Source organism: Bufo gargarizans, chromosome 5, assembly GCF_014858855.1.
Source record: "Bufo gargarizans isolate SCDJY-AF-19 chromosome 5, ASM1485885v1, whole genome shotgun sequence".
Classification (NCBI taxonomy): domain Eukaryota; kingdom Metazoa; phylum Chordata; class Amphibia; order Anura; family Bufonidae; genus Bufo; species Bufo gargarizans.
Genome location: NC_058084.1, coordinates 336,259,316 through 336,276,161, shown reverse-complemented (window position 1 = coordinate 336,276,161; position 16,846 = coordinate 336,259,316). Strand labels below are relative to the sequence as shown.

Here is a 16,846-nt window from a genome sequence, read left to right as displayed (position 1 = left end):
GGCGGACATTTCTCAGTGATTAGAGGCTCCTCTGCAGCATCATCTGAGGTCACACCTTGTTCTAACAGGACTCGGGGTGAAGGGCGTCCATGATATGGATTCACGTTTTATAGTGATATTAAACAGTTAGGCCTCCTGCACACAAAAGTTTTGTTTCCGTTTAGCAAAAGGCTTTTTAAATCCCATATATGGAAAAAAACGGAATGTACTCCGTATGCATTCAGTTTCCGTTTTTCAGTTCAAAGATAGAACAGGTCATATTATTGCCCGCAAATCATGTTCCGTGGCTCCATTCAAGTCAATGGGGCTGTAAAATGAACGGATACAGAATGCATCCGTATGTTTTCCGTATTTGTTCCATTTTTTGATAAACCGTCTATTGAAAATTTTATGCCCAGCGGAATTTTAGAATGTAATTACTGTATATGCCTTGTTTAAGTTCCTAAAAAAACGCAAACCAAACAGAAAAACAGAACGGAAACTGAGACAGTACTGAAACAAAAAAAATAAAAAAACGTATCCTTTTAAAACGGACTTCAAAACCATCCGGTCTTCTGCAGGAGGCCTTATAAGGATTAAAAATAAAAATGAGATTTTCTACCACTCATCTGTTCAACTTTATTTGGCAAAATTATTGTAATGGATCACATACCACAAAGGGTTAAGAAGGTCCTTACGGAGTATGGAGTTTAGCCAATTCACTTTGAATCAGCTAAATCCCATCATAGTTCTGTACCTAACCACTAGGGGGCTAAGAGGTCCGTACCGTGTATGGAGTTTAGACGGCTCCTATAGAGTTGGCTATTCCCCATACTTAGTAAGGACCAGGTCCGCACCGTGTGTGGAGTTTAGCCAAATCAATGTGAGCTGGCTAAACACTAGCTCTGTTCTGGACCCGTCCACTAGGGGGCAAAAAGGTCCGTACCGTGTCTGGAGTTTAGACAGCTCATAGAGAGCTGGCTATTTCCCATACTGCAAAACGACCAGGTCCGTTTGGTGTCTGGAGTTTAGACACAACCATAGTGTATGGCATCAGCTCCGTGTTACACAGCGATTACAAGCAGCACCTTTCCCCCAGGTCCCTGGGTGACGTCATCAGCGCGCGCAGTCAGACTCCGGCCGTGCTGATGACGCAGATGTCCATGGGTTCTGTGTAACGAGTCATGGCGGAGGCGCCACAAGTAGCTGCAGAGCTGCGGGAAAGGAAAACGCACAGTGCGGGGGAGGCTGCTGCAGGAAGAGATCCTCCGACAACTACTCCCAACATGAGCGCTGCGGAGTATTCCCGGAAACTGCAGGAATGGCTGTGGCAGTGTTACTGCGGCTCCCTGTGCTGGCAGAACAACTGCGCTACCGCAGCGGCTCTTGTCATGATGAATGCAGGCATCTCCGGGGATCAGAGCAGGGTGGCCAGCGGTACCGCAGGGAGAGCTGCCCCCAGCACAGCGCCTGCCAATACTAACTCTGCGACCACTGCCCCGCCAGCTGCAGGTGAGCTGTCACTGATCGTTTATAGAGGCTGTCACTGATCGTTTATAGAGGCTGTCACTGATCGTTTATAGAGGCTGTCACTGATCGTATCTAGAGGCTGTCACTGATCGTATCTAGAGGCTGACACTGATCGTATCTAGAGGCTGTCACTGATCGTATATATAGAGGCTGTCACTGATCGTATCTAGAGGCTGTCACTGATCGTATATATAGAGGCTGTCACTGATCGTATATATAGAGGCTGTCGCTGATCGTATATATAGAGGCTGTCGCTGAGCGTATATATAGAGGCTGTCGCTGAGCGTATATATAGAGGCTGTCGCTGAGCGTATATATAGAGGCTGTCGCTGATCGTATCTAGAGGCTGTCGCTGATCGTATCTAGAGGCTGTCGCTGATCGTATCTAGAGGCTGTCGCTGATCGTATCTAGAGGCTGTCGCTGATCGTATCTAGAGGCTGTCGCTGATCGTATCTAGAGGCTGTCGCTGATCGTATCTAGAGGCTGTCGCTGATCGTATCTAGAGGCTGTCGCTGATCGTATCTAGAGGCTGTCGCTGATCGTATCTAGAGGCTGTCGCTGATCGTATCTAGAGGCTGTCGCTGATCGTATCTAGAGGCTGTCGCTGATCGTATCTAGAGGCTGTCACTGATCGTATCTAGAGGCTGTCACTGATCGTATCTAGAGGCTGTCACTGATCGTATATATAGAGGCTGTCACTGATCGTATATATAGAGGCTGTCGCTGAGCGTATATATAGAGGCTGTCGCTGAGCGTATATATAGAGGCTGTCGCTGAGCGTATATATAGAGGCTGTCGCTGAGCGTATATATAGAGGCTGTCGCTGAGCGTATATATAGAGGCTGTCGCTGATCGTATCTAGAGGCTGTCGCTGATCGTATATAGAGGCTGTCGCTGATCGTATCTAGAGGCTGTCGCTGATCGTATCTAGAGGCTGTCGCTGATCGTATCTAGAGGCTGTCGCTGATCGTATCTAGAGGCTGTCGCTGATCGTATCTAGAGGCGTCGCTGATCGTATCTAGAGGCTGTCGCTGATCGTATCTAGAGGCTGTCGCTGATCGTATCTAGAGGCTGTCGCTGATCGTATCTAGAGGCTGTCGCTGATCGTATCTAGAGGCTGTCGCTGATCGTATCTAGAGGCTGTCGCTGATCGTATCTAGAGGCTGTCGCTGATCGTATCTAGAGGCTGTCGCTGATCGTATCTAGAGGCTGTCGCTGATCGTATCTAGAGGCTGTCGCTGATCGTATCTAGAGGCTGTCGCTGATCGTATCTAGAGGCTGTCGCTGATCGTATCTAGAGGCTGTCGCTGATCGTATCTAGAGGCTGTCGCTGATCGTATCTAGAGGCTGTCGCTGATCGTATCTAGAGGCTGTCGCTGATCGTATCTAGAGGCTGTCGCTGATCGTATCTAGAGGCTGTCGCTGATCGTATCTAGAGGCTGTCGCTGATCGTATCTAGAGGCTGTCGCTGATCGTATCTAGAGGCTGTCGCTGATCGTATCTAGAGGCTGGTCGCTGATCGTATCTAGAGGCTGTCGCTGATCGTATCTAGAGGCTGTCGCTGATCGTATCTAGAGGCTGTCGCTGATCGTATCTAGAGGCTGTCGCTGATCGTATCTAGAGGCTGTCGCTGATCGTATCTAGAGGCTGTCGCTGATCGTATCTAGAGGCTGTCGCTGATCGTATCTAGAGGCTGTCGCTGATCGTATCTAGAGGCTGTCGCTGATCGTATCTAGAGGCTGTCGCTGATCGTATCTAGGCTGTCGCTGATGTATCTAGAGGCTGTCCGCTGATCGTATCTAGAGGCTGTCGCTGATCGTATCTAGAGGCTGTCCGCTGATCGTATCTAGAGGCTGTCGCTGATCGTATCTAGAGGCTGTCGCTGATCGTATCTAGAGGCTGTCGCTGATCGTATCTAGAGGCTGTCGCTGATCGTATCTAGAGGCTGTCGCTGATCGTATCTAGAGGCTGTCGCTGATCGTATCTAGAGGCTGTCCGCTGATCGTATCTAGAGGCTGTCGCTGATCGTATCTAGAGGCTGTCGCTGATCGTATCTAGAGGCTGTCGCTGATCGTATCTAGAGGCTGTCGCTGATCGTATCTAGAGGCTGTCGCTGATCGTATCTAGAGGCTGTCGCTGATCGTATCTAGAGGCTGTCCGCTGATCGTATCTAGAGGCTGTCGCTGATCGTATCTAGAGCCTGTCGCTGATCGGATCTAGAGGCTGTCGCTGATCGTATCTAGAGGCTGTCGCTGATCGTATCTAGAGGCTGTCGCTGCGATCTAGAGGCGTCGCTGATCGTCCTAGAGGCTGTCGCTGATCGTATCTAGAGGCTGTCGCTGATCTATCTAATTGCCGTAGCCTAGTCGCTGATCTATCTAGAGGCTGTCGCTGATCGTATCTAGAGGCTGCGCTGATCGTATCTAGAGGCTGTCGCTGATCGTATCTAGAGGCTGTCGCTGATCGTAATCTAGAGGCTGTCGCTGATCGTATCTAGAGGCTGTCGCTGATCGTATCTAGAGGCTGTCGCTGATCGTATCTAGAGGCTGTCGCTGATACGTATCTATAGGCGTCGCTGATCTGTATCTAGAGGCCTGTCGCGGATCGTAGTAGATGCTGGCGCTGAATCGTATCTAGAGGCTGTCCGCTGGATCGTAGCTAGAGGCTGTCGCTGATCGGATCTAGAGGCTGTCGCTGATCGTATCTATAGGGCTGTCGCTGATCGTATCTAGAGGCTGTCGCTGATCGTATCTAGAGGCTGTCGCTGATCGTATCTAGAGGCTGTCTCTGATCGTATCTAGAGGCTGTCGCTGCGGATCGTATCTAGAGGCTGTCGCTGATCGTATCTAGAGGCTGTCGCTGATCGGATCTAGAGGCTTCGCTGATCGTATCTAGAGGCTGTCGCTGATCGTATCTAGAGGCTGTCGCTGATCGTATCTAGAGGCTGTCGCTGATCGACGTGATCTAGAGGCTGTCGCTGATCGTATCTAGAGGCTGTCGCTGATCGTATCTAGAGGCTGTCGCTGATCGTATCTAGAGGCTGTCGCTGATCGTATCTAGAGGCTGTCGCTGATCGTATCTAGAGGCTGTCGCGCTGATCGGATCTAAGGCTGTCGCTGATCTTCTAGAGGCTGTCGCTGATCGTATCTAGAGGCTGTCCGCTGATCGTATCTAGAGGCTGTCGCTGATCGTATCTAGAGGCTGTCGCTGATCGTATCTAGAGGCTGTCGCTGATCGTATCTAGAGGCTGTCGCTGATCGTATCTAGAGGCTGTCGCTGAGCGTATCTAGAGGCTGTCGCTGATCGTATCTAGAGGCTGTCGCTGATCGTATCTAGAGCTGTCCGCTGATCGTATCTAGAGGCTGTCGCTGATCGTATCTAGAGGCTGTCGCTGATTCGTATCTAGAGGGCTGTCGCTGAGCGTACTAGAGGCGTCGCTGATCGTAGCTAGAGGCTGTCGCTGATCGTATCTAGAGGCTGTCGCTGATCGTATCTAGAGGCATGTCGCTGATCGTATCGTAGAAGGACTTGTCGCTGATCGTATCTAGAGCTGTCGCTGATCGTATCTAGAGGCTGTCGCTGATCGTATCTAGAGGCTGTCGCTGATCGATCTAGAGGCTGTCGCTGATCGTATCTAGAGGCTGTCGCTGATCGTATCTAGAGGCTGTCGCTGATCGTATCTAGAGGCTGTCGCTGACGTTAGAGGCTGTCGCTGATCGTAATCAGAGGCTGTCGCTGATCGTATCTAGAGGCTGTCCGCTGATCGTATCTATAGGCTGTCGCTGATCGTATCTAGAGGCTGTCGCTGATCGTATCTAGAGTCTGTCGCTGATCGTATCTAGAGCTGTCGCTGATCGTATCTAGAGGCTGTCGCTGATCGTATCTAGAGGCTGTCGCTGATCGTATCTAGAGGCTGTCGCTGATCGTATCTAGAGGCTGTCCGCTGATCGTATCTAGAGGCTGTCGCTGATCGTATCTAGAGGCTGTCCGCTGATCGTATCTAGAGGCTGTCGCTGATCGTATCTAGAGGCTGTCGCTGATCGTATCTAGAGGCTGTCGCTGATCGTATCTAGAGGCTGTCGCTGATCGTATCTAGAGGCTGTCGCTGATCGTATCTAGAGGCTGTCGCTGATCGATCTAGAGGCTGTCGCTGGATCGTATCTAGAGGGCTGTCGCTGATCGTATCCCTTAGAGGCTGTCGCTGATCGTATCTAGAGGCTGTCGCTGATCGTATCTAGAGGCTGTCGCTGATCGTATCTAGAGGCTGTCGCTGATCGTATCTAGAGGCTGTCGCTGATCGTATCTAGAGGCTGTCGCTGATCGTATCTAGAGGCTGTCGCTGATCGTATCTAGAGGCTGTCGCTGATCGTATCTAGAGGCTGTCGCTGATCGTATCTAGAGGCTGTCGCTGATCGTATCTAGAGGCTGTCGCTGATCGTATCTAGAGGCTGTCGCTGATCGTATCTAGAGGCTGTCGCTGATCGTATCTAGAGGCTGTCGCTGATCGTATCTAGAGGCTGTCGCTGATCGTATCTAGAGGCTGTCGCTGATCGTATCTAGAGGCTGTCGCTGATCGTATCTAGGCTGTCGCTGATCGTATCTAGAGGCTGTCGCTGATCGTATCTAGAGGCTGTCGCTGATCGTATCTAGAGGCTGTCGCTGATCGTATCTAGAGGCTGTCGCTGATCGTATCTAGAGGCTGTCGCTGATCGTATCTAGAGGCTGTCGCTGATCGTATCTAGAGGCTGTCGCTGATCGTATCTAGAGGCTGTCGCTGATCGTATCTAGAGGCGTGTCGCTGATCGTATCTAAGGCTGTCGCTGATCGTATCTAGAGGCTGTCGCTGATCGTATCTAGAGGCTGTCGCTGATCGATCTAGAGGCTGTCGCTGAGTCGTATCTAGAGGCTGTCGCTGATCGTATCTAGAGGCTGTCGCTGATCGTATCTAGAGGCTGTCGCTGATCGTATCTAGAGGCTGTCGCTGATCGTATCTAGAGGCTGTCGCTGATCGTATCTAGAGGCTGTCGCTGATCGTATCTAGAGGCTGTCGCTGATCGTATCTAGAGGCTGTCGCTGATCGTATCTAGAGGCTGTCGCTGATCGTATCTAGAGGCTGTCGCTGATCGTATCTAGAGGCTGTCGCTGATCGTATCTAGAGGCTGTCGCTGATCGTATCTAGAGGCTGTCGCTGATCGTATCTAGAGGCTGTCGCTGATCGTATCTAGAGCCTGTCGCTGATCGTATCTAGAGGCTGTCGCGATCGTATCTAGAGGCTGTCGCTGATCGTATCTAGAGGCTGTCGCTGATCGTATCTAGAGGCTGGTCGCTGATCGTATCTAGAGGCTGTCGCTGATCGTATCTAGAGGCTGTCGCTGATCGTATCTAGAGGCTGTCGCTGATCGTATCTAGAGGCTGTCGCTGATCGTATCTAGAGGCTGTCGCTGATCGTATCTAGAGGCTGTCGCTGATCGTATAGAGGCTGTCGCTGATCGTATCTAGAGGCTGTCGCTGATCGTATCTAGAGGCTGTCGCTGATCGTATCTAGAGGCTGTCGCTGATCGTATCTAGAGGCTGTCGCTGATCGTATCTAGAGGCTGTCGCTGATCGTATCTAGAGGCTGTCGCTGATCGTATCTAGAGGCTGTCGCTGATCGTATCTAGAGGCTGTCGCTGATCGTATCTAGAGGCTGTCGCTGATCGTATCTAGAGGCTGTCGCTGATCGTATCTAGAGGCTGTCGCTGATCGTATCTAGAGGCTGTCGCTGATCGTATCTAGAGGCTGTCGCTGATCGTATCTAGAGGCTGTCGCTGATCGTATCTAGAGGCTGTCGCTGATCGTATCTAGAGGCTGTCGCTGATCGTATCTAGAGGCTGTCGCTGATCGTATCTAGAGGCTGTCGCTGATCGTATCTAGAGGCTGTCGCTGATCGTATCTAGAGGCTGTCGCTGATCGTATCTAGAGGCTGTCGCTGATCGTATCTAGAGGCTGTCGCTGATCGATCTAGAGGCTGTCGCTGATCGTATCTAGAGGCTGTCGCTGATCGTATCTAGAGGCTGTCGCTGATCGTATCTAGAGGCTGTCGCTGATCGTATCTAGAGGCTGTCGCTGATCGTATCTAGAGGCTGTCGCTGATCGTATCTAGAGGCTGTCGCTGATCGTATCTAGAGGCTGTCGCTGATCGTATCTAGAGGCTGTCGCTGATCGTATCTAGAGGCTGTCGCTGATCGTATCTAGAGGCTGTCGCTGATCGTATCTAGAGGCTGTCGCTGATCGTATCTAGAGGCTGTCGCTGATCGTATCTAGAGGCTGTCGCTGATCGTATCTAGAGGCTGTCGCTGATCGTATCTAGAGGCTGTCGCTGATCGTATCTAGAGGCTGTCGCTGATCGTATCTAGAGGCTGTCGCTGATCGTATCTAGAGGCTGTCGCTGATCGTATGCTAGAGGCTGTCGCGATCGTATCTAAGGCTGTCGCTGATCGTATCTAGAGGCTGTCGCTGATCGTATCTAGAGGCTGTCGCTGATCGTATCTAGAGGCTGTCGCTGATCGTAATCTAGAGGCTGTCGCTGATCGTATCTAGAGGCTGTCGCTGATCGTATCTAGAGGCTGTCCGCTGATCGTATCTAGAGGCTGTCGCTGATCGTATCTAGAGGCTGTCCGCTGATCGTATCTAGAGGCTGTCGCTGATCGTATCTAGAGGCTGTCGCTGATCGTATCTAGAGGCTGTCGCTGATCGTATCTAGAGGCTGTCGCTGATCGTATCTAGAGGCTGTCGCTGATCGTATCTAGAGGCTGTCGCTGATCGTATCTAGAGGCTGTCGCTGATCGTATCTAGAGGCTGTCGCTGATCGTATCTAGAGGCTGTCGTATCTAGAGGCTGTCGCTGATCGTATCTAGAGGCTGTCGCTGATCGTATCTAGAGGCTGTCGCTGATCGTATCTAGAGGCTGTCGCTGATCGTATCTAGAGGCTGTCCGCTGAATCGTATCTAGAGGCTGTCGCTGATCGTATCTAGAGGCTGTCGCTGATCGTATCTAGAGGCTGTCGCTGATCGTGATCTAGAGGCTGTCGCTGATCGTATCTAGAGGCTGTCGCTGATCGTATCTAGAGGCTGTCGCTGATCGTATCTAGAGGCTGTCGCTGATCGTATCTAGAGGCTGTTCGCTGATCGTATCTAGAGGCTGTCGCTGATCGTATCTAGAGGCTGTCGCTGATCGTATCTAGAGGCTGTCGCTGATCGTATCTAGAGGCTGTCGCTGATCGTATCTAGAGGCTGTCGCTGATCGTATCTAGAGGCTGTCGCTGATCGTATCTAGAGGCTGTCGCTGATCGTATCTAGAGGCTGTCGCTGATCGTATCTAGAGGCTGTCGCTGATCGTATCTAGAGGCTGTCGCTGATCGTATCTAGAGGCTGTCGCTGATCGTATCTAGAGGCTGTCGCTGATCGTATCTAGAGGCTGTCGCTGATCGTATCTAGAGGCTGTCGCTGATCGTATCTAGAGGCTGTCGCTGATCGTATCTAGAGGCTGTCGCTGATCGTATCTAGAGGCTGTCGCTGATCGTATCTAGAGGCTGTCGCTGATCGTATCTAGAGGCTGTCGCTGATCGTATCTAGAGGCTGTCGCTGATATCTAGAGGCTGTCGCTGCGTATCTAGAGGCTGTCGCTGATCGTATCTAGAGGCTGTCGCTGATCGTATCTAGAGGCTGTCGCTGAGATCGTATCTAGAGGCTGTCGCTGATCGTATCTAGAGGCTGTCGCTGATCGTATCTAGAGGCTGTCGCTGATCGTATCTAGAGGCTGTCGCTGATCGTATCTAGAGGCTGTCGCTGATCGATCTAGAGGCTGTCGCTGATCGTATCTAGAGGCTGTCGCTGATCGTATCTAGAGGCTGTCGCTGATCGTATCTAGAGGCTGTCGCTGATCGTATCTAGAGGCTGTCGCTGATCGTATCTAGAGGCTGTCGCTGATCGTATCTAGAGGCTGTCGCTGATCGTATCTAGAGGCTGTCGCTGATCGTATCTAGAGGCTGTCGCTGATCGTATCTAGAGGCTGTCGCTGATCGTATCTAGAGGCTGTCGCTGATCGTATCTAGAGGCTGTCGCTGATCGTATCTAGAGGCTGTCGCTGATCGTATCTAGAGGCTGTCGCTGATCGTATCTAGAGGCTGTCGCTGATCGTATCTAGAGGCTGTCGCTGATCGTATCTAGAGGCTGTCGCTGATTCGTATCTAGAGGCTGTCGCTGATCGTATCTAGAGGCCTGGTCGCTGATCGGATCTAAGGCTGTCGCTGATCGTATCTAGAGGCTGTCGCTGATCGTATCTAGAGGCTGTCGCTGATCGTATCTAGAGGGCTGTCGCTGATCGTATCTAGAGGCTGTCGCTGATCGTATCTAGAGGCTGTCGCTGATCGTATCTAGAGGCTGTCGCTATCGTATAGGGCTGTCGCGATCGTATCTAGAGGCTGTCGCTGATCGTATCTAGAGGCTGTCGCTGATCGTATCTAGAGGCTGTCGCTGATCGTATCTAGAGGCTGTCGCTGATCGTATCTAGAGGCTGTCGCTGATCGTATCTAGAGGCTGTCGCTGATCGTATCTAGAGGCTGTCGCTGATCGTATCTAGAGGCTGTCGCTGATCGTATCTAGAGGCTGTCGCTGATCGTATCTAGAGGCTGTCGCTGATCGTATCTAGAGGCTGTCGCTGATCGTATCTAGAGGCTGTCGCTGATCGTATCTAGAGGCTGTCGCTGATCGTATCTAGAGGCTGTCGCTGATCGTATCTAGAGGCTGTCGCTGATCGTATCTAGAGGCTGTCGCTGATCGTATCTAGAGGCTGTCGCTGATCGTATCTAGAGGCTGTCGCTGATCGTATCTAGAGGCTGTCGCTGATCGTATCTAGAGGCTGTCGCTGATCGTATCTAGAGGCTGTCGCTGATCGTATCTAGAGGCGGTCCGCTGGATCGTATCTAGAGGCTGTCGCTGATCGTATTCTAGAGGCTGTCGCTGATCGTATCTAGAGGCTGTCGCTGATCGTATTAGAGGCTGTCGCTGATCGTATCTAGAGGCTGTCGCTGATCGTATCTAGAGGCTGTCGCTGATCGTATCTAGAGGCTGTCGCTGATCGTATCTAGAGGCTGTCGCTGATCGTATCTAGAGGCTGTCGCTGATCGTATCTAGAGGCTGTCGCTGATCGTATCTAGAGGCTGTCGCTGATCGTATCTAGAGGCTGTCGCTGATCGTATCTAGAGGCTGTCGCTGATCGTATCTAGAGGCTGTCGCTGATCGTATCTAGAGGCTGTCGCTGATCGTATCTAGAGGCTGTCGCTGATCGTATCTAGAGGCTGTCGCTGATCGTATCTAGAGGCTGTCGCTGATCGTATCTAGAGGCTGTCCGCTGATCGTATCTAGAGGCTGTCGCTGATCGTATCTAGAGGCTGTCGCTGATCGTATCTAGAGGCTGTCGCTGATCGTATCTAGAGGCTGTCGCTGATCGTATCTAGAGGCTGTCGCTGATCGTATCTAGAGGCTGTCGCTGATCGTATCTAGGCTGTCGCTGATCGTATCTAGAGGCGTCGATCGTATCTAGAGGCTGTCGCTGATCGTATCTAGAGGCTGTCGCTGATCGTATCTAGAGGCTGTCGCTGATCGTATCTAGAGGCTGTCGCTGATCGTATCTAGAGGCTGTCGCTGATCGTATCTAGAGGCTGTCGCTGATCGTATCTAGAGGCTGTCGCTGATCGTATCTAGAGGCTGTCGCTGATCGTATCTAGAGGCTGTCGCTGATCGTATCTAGAGGCTGTCGCTGATCGTATCTAGAGGCTGTCGCTGATCGTATCTAGAGGCTGTCGCTGATCGTATCTAGAGGCTGTCGCTGATCGTATCTAGAGGCTGTCGCTTGATCGTATCTAGAGGCTGTCGCTGATCGTATCTCAGAGGCTGTCGCTGATCGTATCTAGAGGCTGTCGCTGATCGTATCTAGAGGCTGTCGCTGATCGTATCTAGAGGCTGTCGCTGATCGTATCTAGAGGCTGTCGCTGATCGTATCTAGAGGCTGTCGCTGATGCGTATCTAGAGGCTGTCGCTGATCGTATCTAGAGGCTGTCGCTGATCGTATCTAGAGGCTGTCGCTGAGCGTATCTAGAGGCTGTCGCTGATCGTATCTAGAGGCTGTCGCTGATCGTATCTAAGGCTGTCGCTGATCGTATCTAGAGGCTGTCGCTGATCGTATCTAGAGGCTGTCGCTGATCGTATCTAGAGGCTGTCGGCTGATCGTATCTAGAGGCTGTCGCTAGGGATCGTATCTAGAGGCTGTCGCTGATCGTATCTAGAGGCTGTCGCTGATCGTATCTAGAGGCTGTCGCTGATCGTATCTAGAGGCTGTCGCTGATCGTATCTAGAGGCTGCGCTGATCGTATCTAGAGGCTGTCGCTGATCGTATCTAGAGGCTGTCGCTGATCGTATCTAGAGGCTGTCGCTGATCGTATCTAGAGGCTGTCGCTGATCGTATCTAGAGGCTGTCGCTGATCGTATCTAGAGGCTGTCGCTGATCGTATCTAGAGGCTGTCGCTGATCGTATCTAGAGGCTGTCGCTGATCGTATCTAGAGGCTGTCGCTGATCGTATCTAGAGGCTGTCGCTGATCGTATCTAGAGGCTGTCGCTGATCGTATCTAGAGGCTGTCGCTGATCGTATCTAGAGGCTGTCGCTGATCGTATCTAGAGGCTGTCGCTGTCGTATCTAGAGGCTGTCGCTGATCGTATATAGAGGCTGTCGCTGATCGTATCTAGAGGCTGTCGCTGATCGTATCTAGAGGCTGTCGCTGATCGTATCTAGAGGCTGTCGCTGATCGTATCTAGAGGCTGTCGCTGATCGTATCTAGAGGCTGTCGCTGATCGTATCTAGAGGCTGTCGCTGATCGTATCTAGAGGCTGTCGCTGATCGTATCTAGAGGCTGTCGCTGATCGTATCTAGAGGCTGTCGCTGATCGTATCTAGAGGCTGTCGCTGATCGTATCTAGAGGCTGTCGCTGATCGTATCTATAGGCTGTCCGCTGATCGTATCTAGAGCGTCGCTGATCGTATCTAGAGCTGTCGTGCTGATCCGTATCTAGAGGCGGTCGCTGATCGTATCTAGAGGCGGTCGCTGATCGTATCTAGAGGCTGTTCGCTGATCGTATCTAGAGGCTGTCGCTGATCGTAATCTAGAGTCTGTCCGCTGATCGGAATCTAGAGGCTGTCGCTGTATCGTATCGTAGAGGCTGTCGCTGATCGTATCTAGAGGCTGTCGCTGATCGTATCTAGAGGCTGTCGTCTGAATCGTATCGAGAGGCTGGTCCGCTGGATCGTAAGCGAGAGGCTGTCCGCTGATCGTAAGTCTAGAGGCTGTCGCTGATCGTATCTAGAGGCTGTCGCTGATCGTATCTAGAGGCTGTCGCTGATCGTTCTAGAGGCTGTCGCTGATCGTATCTAGAGGCTGTCGCTGATCGTATCTAGAGGCTGTCGCTGATCGTATCTAGAGGCTGTCGCTGATCGTATCTAGAGGCTGTCGCTGATCGTATCTAGAGGCTGTCGCTGATCGTATCTAGAGGCTGTCGCTGATCGTATCTAGAGGCTGTCGCTGATCGTATCTAGAGGCTGTCGCTGATCGTATCTAGAGGCTGTCGCTGATCGTATCTAGAGGCTGTCGCTGATCGTATCTAGAGGCTGTCGCTGATCGTATCTAGAGGCTGTCGCTGATCGTATCTAGAGGCTGTCGCTGATCGTATCTAGAGGCTGTCGCTGATCGTATCTAGAGGCTGTCGCTGATCGTATCTAGAGGCTGTCGCTGATCGTATCTAGAGGCTGTCGCTGATCGTATCTAGAGGCTGTCGCTGATCGTATCTAGAGGCTGTCGCTGATCGTATCTAGAGGCTGTCGCTGATCGTATCTAGAGGCTGTCGCTGATCGTATCTAGAGGCTGTCGCTGATCGTATCTAGAGGCTGTCGCTGATCGTATCTAGAGGCTGTCGCTGATCGTATCTAGAGGCTGTCGCTGATCGATCTAGAGGCTGTCGCTGATCGTATCTAGAGGCTGTCGCTGATCGTATCTAGAGGCTGTCGCTGATCGTATCTAGAGGCTGTCGTGATCGTATCTAGAGGCTGTCGCTGATCGTATCTAGAGGCTGTCGCTGATCGTATCTAGAGGCTGTCGCTGATCGTATCTAGAGGCTGTCGCTGATGTATCTAGAGGCTGTCGCTGATCGTATCTAGAGGCTGTCGCTGATCGTATCTAGAGGCTGTCGCTGATCGTATCTAGAGGCTGTCGCTGATCGTATCTAGAGGCTGTCGCGATCGTATCTAGAGGCTGTCGCTGATCGTATCTAGAGGCTGTCGCTGATCGTTATCTAGAGGCTGTAGCTGATCGTATCTAGAGGGCTGTTCGGCTGATCGTATTCTAGAGGCTGTCGCTGATCGTATCTAGAGGCTGTCGCTGATCGTATATAGAGGCTGTCGCTGATCGTATCTAGAGGCTGTCGCTGATCGTATCTAGAGGCTGTCGCTGATCGTATATAGAGGCTGTCGCTGATCGTATCTAGAGGCTGTCGTCTGATCGTATCTAGAGGCATGTCGCTGATCGTATTCTAGAGGCTGTCGCTGATCGTATCTAGAGGCTGTCGGCTGATCGTCTCTAGGAGGCTGTCGCTGATCGATCTAGAGGCTGTCGCGATCGTATCTAGAGGCTGTCGCTGACGTATCTAGAGGCTGTCGCTGATCGTATATAGAGGCTGTCGCTGATCGTATCTAGAGGCTGTCGCTGATCGTATCTAGAGGCTGTCGCTGATCGTATCTAGAGGCTGTCGCTGATCGTATCTAGAGGCTGTCGCTGATCGTATCTAGAGGCTGTCGCTGATCGTATCTAGAGGCTGGCTGATGTATCTAGAGGCTGTCGCTGATCGTATCTAGAGGCTGTCGCTGATCGTATCTAGAGGCTGTCGCTGATCGTATCTAGAGGCTGTCGCTGATCGTATCTAGAGGCTGTCGCTGATCGTATCTAGAGGCTGTCGCTGATCGTATCTAGAGGCTGTCGCTGATCGTATCTAGAGGCTGTCGCTGATCGTATCTAGAGGCTGTCGCTGATCGTATCTAGAGGCTGTCGCTGATCGTATCTAGAGGCTGTCGCTGATCGTATCTAGAGGCTGTCGCTGATCGTATCTAGAGGCTGTCGCTGATCGTATCTAGAGGCTGTCGCTGATCGTATCTAGAGGCTGTCGCTGTGATGTATCTAGAGAGCTGTCGCTGTCGTATCTAGAGGCTGTCGTTCGTATCTAGAGGCTGTCGCTGATGTATCTAGAGGCTGTCGCTGATCGTATCTAGAGGCTGTCGCTGATCGTATCTAGAGGCTGTCGCTGATCGTATCTAGAGGCTGTCGCTGACGTACTAGAGGCTGTCGCTGACGATCTAGAGGCTGTCGCTGATCGTATCTAGAGGCTGTCGTTGATCGTATCTAGAGGCTGTCGCTGATCGTATCTAGCGGGCGTCGTGATCGTATCTAGAGGCTGTCGCTGATCGTATCTAGAGGCTGTCGCTGATCGTATCTAGAGGCTGTCGCTGATCGTATCTAGAGGCTGTCGCTGACTCGTATCTAGAGGCTGTCGCTGATCGATCTAGAGGCTGTCGCTGATCGTATCTAGAGGCTGTCGCTGATCGTATTAGAGGCTGTCGCTGATCGTATCTAGAGGCTGTCGCTGATCGTATCTAGAGGCTGTCGCTGATCGTATCTAGAGGCTGTCGCTGATCGTATCTAGAGGCTGTCGCTGATCGTATCTAGAGGCTGTCGCTGATCGTATCTAGAGGCTGTCGCTGATCGTGTCTAGAGGCTGTCGCTGATCGTGTCTAGAGGCTGTCGCTGATCGTGTCTAGAGGGCTGTCGCTGATCGTGTCTAGAGGCTGTCGCTGATAGTGTCTAGAGGCTGTCGCTGATCGTGTCTAGAGGCTGTCGCTGATCGTGTCTAGAGGCTAGTCGCTGATCGTGTCTAGAGGCTGTCGCTGATCGGTCTAGAGGCTGTCGCTGATCGTGTCTAGAGGCTGTCGCTGATCGTGTCTAGAGGCTGTCGCTGATCGTGGTCTAGAGGCTGTCGCTGATCGTGTCTAGAGGCTGTCGCTGATCGTGTCTAGAGGCTGTCGCTGATCGTGTCTAGAGGCTGTCGCTGATCGTGTCTAGAGGCTGTCGCTGATCGTGTCTAGAGGCTGTCGCTGATCGTGTCTAGAGGCTGTCGCTGATCGTGTCTAGAGGCTGTCGCTGATCGTGTCTAGAGGCTGTCGCTGATCGTGTCTAGAGGCTGTCGCTGAGGCTGTCGCTGATCGTGTCTAGAGGCCGTCGCTGATCGTGTCTAGAGGCCGTCGCTGATCGTGTCTATAGAGGCCGTCGCTGATCGTGTCTATAGAGGCCGTCGCTGATCGTGTCTATAGAGGCCGTCGCTGATCGCGTGTATATAGAGGCCGTCGCTGTTCGTGCGTGTATATAGAGGCCGTCGCTGATCGCGTGTATATAGAGGCCGTCGCTGATCGCGTGTATATAGAGGCCGTCGCTGAGCGCGTGTATATAGAGGCCGTCGCTGAGCGCGTGTATATAGAGGCCGTCGCTGATCGCGTGTATATAGAGGCCGTCGCTGATCGCGTGTATATAGAGGCCGTCGCTGTGCGTGTGTGTATATAGAGGCCGTCGCTGATCGCGTATATATATATATATATATATATATATATATATATATATATATATATATAGAGGCCGTCGCTGATCGTGTGTGTGTGTATGTGTATATATATATATATATATATATATATATATATATATATATATATATATATATATATATATATATATAGAGGCCGTCGCTGCACCCGCGGGGGCTGTCGCTGCAGGATGAGCGTCCTTGTATATGATCGTTCAGTGTTCCAGGGATCTCCCAGTGTAGCCCAGGTAGACTGGTGGTGCCCAGCTGCCTTACTGCCATGCACTCTCCAGTCCTGTATGTAGCACCGGTAGATCACCGCCTGTCACCCACTGTGGGGGGCTATGGTTTGAGGTCCATCTGGCTTAGATAATGGCGTATATTTGGGGGTCCTCTTAAGTGTAATTGACTCTCCCTCCTGATTCCGGTGACATCACTGTGTCTGGTACAGATGTCACTGCACATGATAGACGCTGCTTTCTAGGGAAGTTGAGGATGTGAAAGGTAAAATCTTTAGGGAAATGATATTTTTTCAGTGCATTTAGGAACCAGGAACATGTGCAGCTTTTAATAAACTGCTTCTCTCCAGGGAGGCCGGGGTCCCTGATAGCCTTCCCCTCTATTAGGCTGC

General features: G+C 51.6%; 1 protein-coding gene across 1 annotated transcript in view; it reads left to right on the top strand.

Moving 5' to 3' along the window:
* Window positions 1-1,093: 1,093 nt before the first annotated feature.
* The window catches only part of FAM8A1 (family with sequence similarity 8 member A1), a 48,595-nt gene continuing 32,842 nt past the window's right edge, over window positions 1,094-16,846 (top strand). The window contains exon 1 of the mRNA XM_044294731.1: window positions 1,094-1,491. Coding sequence (XP_044150666.1) covers window positions 1,164-1,491 — 328 coding nt within the window. The 5' untranslated portion in view covers window positions 1,094-1,163. The remainder of the gene's footprint in view (window positions 1,492-16,846) is intronic.